At 40.4% G+C, this 8,003-nt stretch overlaps 1 protein-coding gene across 3 annotated transcripts in view; it reads right to left on the bottom strand.

The window, feature by feature from the left end:
• Positions 1-8,003, bottom strand: part of SLC16A14 (solute carrier family 16 member 14) — a 35,103-nt gene that overhangs the window by 16,806 nt on the left and 10,294 nt on the right. For all 3 annotated transcript variants that reach the window (XM_025191221.1, XM_025191220.1, XM_014525394.2), the window contains one exon: positions 3,865-4,132. In XM_025191221.1, the coding sequence (XP_025047006.1) occupies positions 3,865-4,117 (253 nt within the window). In that variant the 5' untranslated portion in view covers positions 4,118-4,132. The remainder of the gene's footprint in view (positions 1-3,864; positions 4,133-8,003) is intronic.

Below are 8,003 nucleotides of genomic sequence, written 5' to 3' on the forward strand. Positions count from 1 at the left end.
TGCAGCTCCCTCCTGCAGCCACCGGGGACTACCCGAATCATCAAAGCTCTCCAAATCTTTTCCAAAGATTCGGAGAGCTTCGAATCAATTCGGACCTTTAAATTGGTCCCCTGGTTCGATTAGGATTTGAAGATTTGCCCACCAAATTTGGCCGAATCTCCTCCAAATCGAATCGCCACCCAAAGCTTTGCACAGCCCTAGTTTCCATGGCTGGGAGCTGATTCAGCTGAGGGGGCTCCCAGCCACAGGGGCACTCCATGCACCATGGCTGGGAGAGCACAGCTGCTGCAATCTCCCAGTCAAGGGGGCACCCCACTGGGATCTCCTAGGGTTGCATGGAATGCCCCACAGCTGGGAGATCGCAGCAGCTGTGATCTCCCAGCCCCAGGGTGTGGGGTGCTCCCATGGCTGGAAGATTGCAGCTGCTGTGATCTCCCAGCTGTGGAGGCACCCTACACACCTCCAGGCCAGGGAAATTGCAGCACTGCCCCATCACTGCCAGGACCTAAAGTCCTGCAGCTGTGGGTGCTAGGTCCCAGCAGCATCCTGTGGTGCCAGGACCCAGAGTCCCACAGCTCCAGATGCTGTGTCCTGGCAGTGCCCTGGCTGCCATGGTTCCCCTGCATTACCTATGGCATGTTAGGGTGTTAGGTCTGTGTTGTGTCAGGGTTGAAGGCAGTCTTATGTGAGTTAGATTATGGATTGTATAAGAAGGTTTGGATAAAGATGATCCTGCCTCAGGCAGGGGGTTGGACCAGATGACCTCTGGAGGTCCCTCCTAACCCTACTTCTATGCTTCTATGACCTAGTGTCCACAGCTGCAAGACTCTGGGTCCTGGCAGTCATAGGGCACTGCTGGGGCTGAGAATCCCCTCAGCTGCAGAACTCCCAGCCCCAGCTGCACATGGTGCACCCCTGCAGCTGGGAGCCTTGTCAGCTAATGGAGCTCCCAACTATAGGGACAGACCCCTACAAATTTACATGTGCAAATTAAAGCTGGATAGCAACCAACTATAAAGTTAGTGCACATTTTCAAGGTCTAAATTCATAGCTGATTGGATCTTTTTATGGTGTAGCTGGTCTCAGTTAATTGTGCAATTAACCAGTTAATTGCATAATAACCGTAACATGTAGAGGAGACCTTATAGACTAATCAAAGTAGATGTGTATACACTCACATATATATACACATATATATGCACAGGCTTTCAAAACTAAACTAGCCAAGTAACAGTCAGCAGAGAATTGCGTCTGCAGGTGAACTCTCTAGAGGAGAATCAGCAGAGAAGTGTTGCTGTGGTTACCCAGCTACCTGTCCCAGTTCATAGCATGGCAGGGGACAGATCAGTCTGGACAGGCCCTGCATACTCTCCCCCTTAGAAACTGTTCTCTACCACTGTGAAATATGAGATATGGGCTAGATGGGTCTGTGGTCTACTATTCCTGTATGAAATTTCTTATGTTCTTATACATGAGGAACTATACAAAAACCAGTGAAAACACTGTTAGTAAAAGTATTTTGTCATATTCCAGTCTGTATGTTTGCGGACTGCCCAGTGCCTTGCATTATTTCATATTTAGAATGGCACGTCCCTTTTATTTTCTGTTATTTAACACCATTTATAAATGTGTCAAATACCTGAGTAGTCTTTACTTGCACATTAAAAGGGGTAGAAAAAATATCAGCTGTTTGATAACCAGAATATGGCACCTTATCTCAAAAGTACAAACCTAGAAAGTGCTTCCACAGGCATACACACAACGTGTAAACACGCATACGTGGCTGGCAGAAGCCAAACTAGAATGGCTTTGGAAATCATGCTGGTTTAGAACAGTTTTCTGACTTTCGTGCACTGACTATGTTGCCTTTAATTAGCACAGGTGGGAGCATTCCCTAGGTTGCCTAAGGATTAGTGACAGTGGCCACATCTACACGTAGTGTCACTGCGCAGTACCATTGCCGCACGGTTTTTGCCCGATGCTACTGCACGGTAGCAACGAGCTATTGCACAGTAGCTTGTTACTACTGTGCAGTACCGTCAATGCACAGTTGGTGCCCAGCACCAGCTCATTGCTACTGTGTTGTAGCTTCTCATGTAGATTCACCCACTGTCATCTTTTGCAGAGGCAGGTGGTATATCCCACCACTCAGCAGTGCAATGGTTTGCTGTAAAACACAAAAAGAACACAAAAAAGGCACAGCAGGTAAGTGACTGACCGCTGCTCGGAAAGCTCGAATGACTAACAATTTGGGGATATTAGCAATCTTTGTAACCTTGGAAATTACTTCAGTCCTAAATTATCTTCATTGTTAATTATTAATAATTCACAATATTTCAATGTTGCATCAACTTGTTTCATTTTTGCAGACCAAAAAGTAAACTGCCATTTTCTGGGGATTAGGAAGAGAAGGGAAATCTGGAATACAGACCCTGGGTCAAACTTTTTTTCTGTGGATTTTAGTCTTGTCTAAATAGGTCAGATCCTGCCCTGACTTAAGTATCTTGCCATCCCTTTGAAGTAGCACAAACTGCCCTGGGTTTAAATCTGGTCACGATTTGCTAATATATGTGCACCTGACTCTTACTAGCCTCCTTAGAAAATGTGTGTTATTTTGAGCAGAAAATATGCTTATCTTACTGGGATGAAATAAGATGTATTGGTTCCAGACACATGAGTATTTTGGGACCCCTCAAGGACTATTCCTTTAAACCACCTTTCTCTCTGGCAGACTTTTCCTTCTAATAACATCTTTCTCAGCCAAACACTAAATCTGATTCTGCCTTGCTTTGTACTTTGTGATGTCATTTATACTTCTGTAAAAGTAGATGAAAAGTATAAAGCAGGTGCAACACTTCACACAAAGTAAATATTTTCACAAGACATAATACAGTAAAGAATCGATACTTACCACTGTTCCTCTCAGTTAAAACTAGACGTGGGTGAAGTCTATTGTTTATTCACTGAAAATGCAGTTGTATTTGTACTGAATCTCTTCACAAATTCAGCCTGAGTTTGACAATTAGTTTGGGCTTGAAAAAAAATATTCAGGGGCCCTGAAATCTGGGATGTGATGCCTAAATCCCAGTCTCTGTGACAATGGCTATTTATTTATGTTAAGTGAGACAATATCAACTGGAGACTATTCTGCAGCTTGATAGTGTGGGCACTCTTTTGAAAGGTGAGAGATATGCATTCGTATACTTTCGAACAGAGGAGGGAGCTGAGTGTCTTCACAGTGCTAATGCAGTACAGATCTAGCCTTTAATTTCTTTGGCTTATTACAGGTGCCTGAAAATTAAAAATTAATTTTGTGTTGAATGGAATGTTTTCGATTAACTTGAAACAATAATATATTGGTCTTCTTTTAATCTGCTTGATGAAAATGGTTTGTTTCAGGTCCAAACTCTTTTCCCTTCCAAATTTATGGTAAAACTGCCAAACAGAAAACTCATTTATTTTCAAACCTAGTCCAACACTGTCACTTTCCTAATAGACTACAAGTCAAACTCAACCTTCCTGAATCAACACCTGTTTTTCTCCCGCTCCTGAGGAATTAGTTATCTTGTCTACAAAGCAGTTTAATCAAACCCAGGCAGTTTGCTGGCACCATCCAGATGCATGTTATGCCATTACCTAGTGCTCTGCCTCCTACTCTCACTGTTGTTCCCACTAGCTGCACTGAAGTTCCCTGCCTCTTTTACTGCATCACTGATATAGTGGATGAAACAGCAGTACAGAACACTCCACTACTCAGTTACACCATATGAATACCATTTAAAGCAAATACATGGGTGTTGGGATGATAAATACTTTCCAAAGCTAGACAGTTTCAGGATAACAGCACTGTGTATTGGAACATACCTACAATTAATGTGATACCCATGCTAAGGGAACTAACCCATGCGGTCAATCCTCGACTTTGACTAAATTCTTCCAGCCATTCCATGTTGAGTATGCCAAGGGCCATTTGTGACCCCATGATGAGTATATGCACAAGGAAAGAAGAAAGGACAATCATCCAGGCCCATCCACCATCAATGTTTGAATTAGGTTTAAGCGTTTTCTTATTGTCGTTTGAGTCATCTTCTTGAATATCTTCTCGACTGCTGTACATTTTCTCCACAGTATTCTGAAACATACATAACAAATTATTTCAAAGCATACAGAAAATAGACAAAGGTTTGTGGTCTTGTTGCTATTATTTGCTGTTAATTATTTTCCAGAAATTTGTTGGAGGTAATTTTTCAATCCACTTTCCTCACTTTTTCCTACATTTGTTTGGGTTCTCACATACAAGAACAATATGAGGGCCCCAGGAGAGCATGAATGCACCCACAGCACTAACTTCACCTGTACAAATAGGCAAAAAAGCCTCAAGCTAAAACTGTGCTACCAGAGCTGATACACGAATAAAAGTTACATAAATGTTTCAGGGATGTACTTGGTAGCCATGTTGGTCTGAGACAGAAAGACAGCTTTCAAGAAAAGGACAATTTTCTTGCCATTTTCCAGTTGGTCTAATAAAAGGTATCATTTTGGAACCAAGAGTTCTAGTTTTTTGTATGTCTTTTTGTCTCAGACCAACACGGCTACCAAGTACACCCCTGAAACATGGAAGATGCCAAATTTTAGCCAATTTTGGATTTTAAGCTTCACTGCAGAACAACAAGGAAGGTTTTTTTTGCCTCCCTGCCTGTGACACCTCCAGGGAAGGGATTCTACCTGATCAACACATCAAAGAGCTACTCAACACAGCTCACAAAGACACGCTCATGGACCCAGAGGGACAGCCTTCCATCTTCAGCTCCCTCTGTGCAAAAATGAAGTTTATTTCCTACCTATGGGGACCTTTTACCATCTTGTACCATCTACACTTTTCCCAGAGCCTGACAAAGGGACTTTGATTCCTAAAGCTTGCAGAAAAGAACAATTTTCTTGCCATTTTCCAGTTGGTCTAATAAAAGGTATAATTTTGGAACCAACAGTTCTAGTTTTTTGTACATAAATGTTTCTACATTTTTTCAATGTTTTCCAAATTTTTTAGATTAAAAAAAATGCAAGCCAGATCTATCATTCCAAAACTGGCAGAGAGCTTTTCAAAATATTTCATCAACCTTTTTTTCTCTCGTTTATCTGGTAGTTTGGGCTGTTTAGTTTTTAACTTTTAAATTGGAATAAAATTTCAAATATCTAAAATGTTTTACCAAAATCCATGGAACTATTGTTATGGTGATATGTATCTCTTCCTTAGCCAGTCTTAAGAATAGCCCTATTCCAGCCTGCCCAAACCCCACTGACTGAATGCCAGTTCTCAGGATGGCATTTTAGGGACACCAGATAGAAACAACAAGCTTTTATAACAAATTTAGAACATGACCATGGCCTCCCTATTTTAGAATAGCTTTTAGTAGTTTTATAGCAGTTTTTAGTAGGATGCCAGTTTTTCATTTAATTTTAAAAGTAAGATGATTGGAAAACTGTACATTTTTTCTGCATATTTGTTTGTAAGTCTTGTATTTTAGTACCAGGGCTATCCATGAGGGTATTAGTGCACTGATTATAGTTTGCCTTTTTGGTTATTGCAATATGTTTCTGCTAACTTATATAAGATTCAGTGTCAAGCCTTGGATTGGCCTTGGTTTCAAAATAGGGTAAGTATCTATATATAATATAAAAGCAGAAGACACCTTCTGCTATCCCAGGAAACTTGGATTATGGATATGTATGTTCAAAATTACAAAACTTTTAATAAAAAAGGGAAATGATAAAAAGAAGGTAACTTTTGTGCAGAGAAAATCAAGGGCAATTGGTAGTAGCAGGATGGGGTAAAGAAAGAAGATAAAAGATGTATAAATTCAGTGATCTTCAAAATGCTATGCTTATATAAATTATGGACAAGACACCTGATTCTGCCTTTCTGGCACATCCAAAACTCCCATCAAAATCAATCTCATGGACAGTTTCTTTTTTGTCCTCTCTTTCACTGGTGTAAATCCACATAATTCCACTGAGATAAATGAGCTATTCTAAATTTATGGTAGTGACTATTATAATCTACACTAATGTTAGATTTGGATGCACAAAGGTTTGCAGCAGCAGGTCACAAATACATTTTAGTGATTTTGTTTGTTTTATGATTCCAGCAAATAAAAAGCTCAACAAAGAAATAATTCTAAAATACAATAATAATTTAAAGTGGCTCCACAAGCAATTTTTAATTGAACAACAGCCAGGATGCAGAACCAAATCTGCCCCTCAGTCTGATTTATCCTGCGACATATTGAATTGTTACAATACTGAGGAGCACCCAGAGGTTTCCATGGAGACAGGGAATTTCAATGGTACACACTACAAGAGAAGGTAGTTTTTCCTCCTTTTTTCCCCTAGAGAAATGGAAACAGGAACTGGCTTCAGAACCAGTCCAGAGAAATTAAAAAGAGTGAAACAAAATTTCGGATGTTCTACAAATCTAATTTATTCTTATAATATATGATTTTTGAAGCAATATTAACTTTTGAGAGATAAAACAGTTCTTTAAATTATTCTTATGTGATATTTTTCAATAGGAAACAGACTTTATTCATTAATAAATGAAAACCAATTCATGTAACATTCAAATTCAAATTACAGGAAAACCTCATTAATTTGAAATGCAGGGAACCAAAAAATACTGACTTTGAAATAAATGAGTTTGAATTATCCCAAGTATTGTGTGTACATATGGATTTAGTTCATCCACGTGCAGACCTTACTAACTGATAAGAACAGAGTGAGGAGTTATCCCAGTGACTAATTAAGCTGCTTTTATGGTATATAGCACAAGGAGTTACTAATGTAGAAAAGCAGAAATAATCTAAGGGCCCTTTCTCCTCTGGTTAAGTCAATCTAGTGCTGAACTGTCCTGCCACCCTCTCCCTCCCACGGATCCACCATCCCCCAGTACCATGAAACCACTCCCAGTTCCACCAAACTGCTCACGTTTCCACCACCCCCCGATCACACCAAACTGTTCCCAGTTGCACCAGCCCGATTGTGCCAAACTGCCTCCAGTATTGCACCAAACTGCTCTTGATCACACCAACACCTGATCCTACCATACTGTTTCCAAGGGTTTGTGGTCCAAGGAACCAGAAAATTGCTTCAAATTTCAACGTAGCCATATTTCAAATTATTCATATCATAAAGTACACAAAAACTTATCCTTTTGGCTGGGGAATGACAACAGCTTCAAAGCTTCCAATACTTTGAATGATCCAATACTGAACTAATGAGGTTTTCCTATAAAGCCAACAGAGCAAATTTTCTCTTCCAGGATAGTTCAAAGGGTCATGGCCATATATTTAATAGAATATTGTAACACAACAAAATATGTAGTTCTAATTAAATTATTAGATATCAAGAATCCACTGTAAAGAAAAAGGATTTTAGGTGGACAATGGACAAGGGATTTTAAGTTAATTTTAGGAATCCGGAACTTCAGATACTCCATGTCTCAAGTTTCCTGTAGTGGTCAGTAAGATCTTGGGAAAACTTTATAGATTTTTTGGTATGAGATTTACTGCCAAATGGGCAAAAGATGTGTCTAACACAGGAAACTTTAAGTGTCTGATGCAAAAAGCTGTTTTATGTCAATTTTAAGGCTTCTTCTTGTCACGACCCAGTGATTTTTTGTGCCTCGGCACTATGGAATTTCCTGGCCACATGAGAGCTCCTTTGCACGGCACAGTGTTCTGCTGCAATTAAGAGCCTGCGTGCAGGAGAGTTCCCGCCAATTTGCAGTTTCCTTTGCAGAATGCATTTCTTCTTTGCAGCACAGAGATGCACGGTGCAAAGAGTTCCCGCTATTCGGATGCAAATTTGTGCCCCGTTATTGGCCAGTGCTAAATTAGTCACACGTGGCGGCTAGTAATTGGCTCGCTGGCCGTTTAAAATTCCGCGCGACTTCCGCCCAGGTCAAAGAGCTTTGAGCACGCTGCAGAGTGTCTCTGAAGTTATCTGAC

This window comes from Alligator sinensis, unplaced genomic scaffold (genome assembly GCF_000455745.1).
Source record: "Alligator sinensis unplaced genomic scaffold, ASM45574v1 scaffold792_1, whole genome shotgun sequence".
Taxonomy (NCBI): domain Eukaryota; kingdom Metazoa; phylum Chordata; order Crocodylia; family Alligatoridae; genus Alligator; species Alligator sinensis.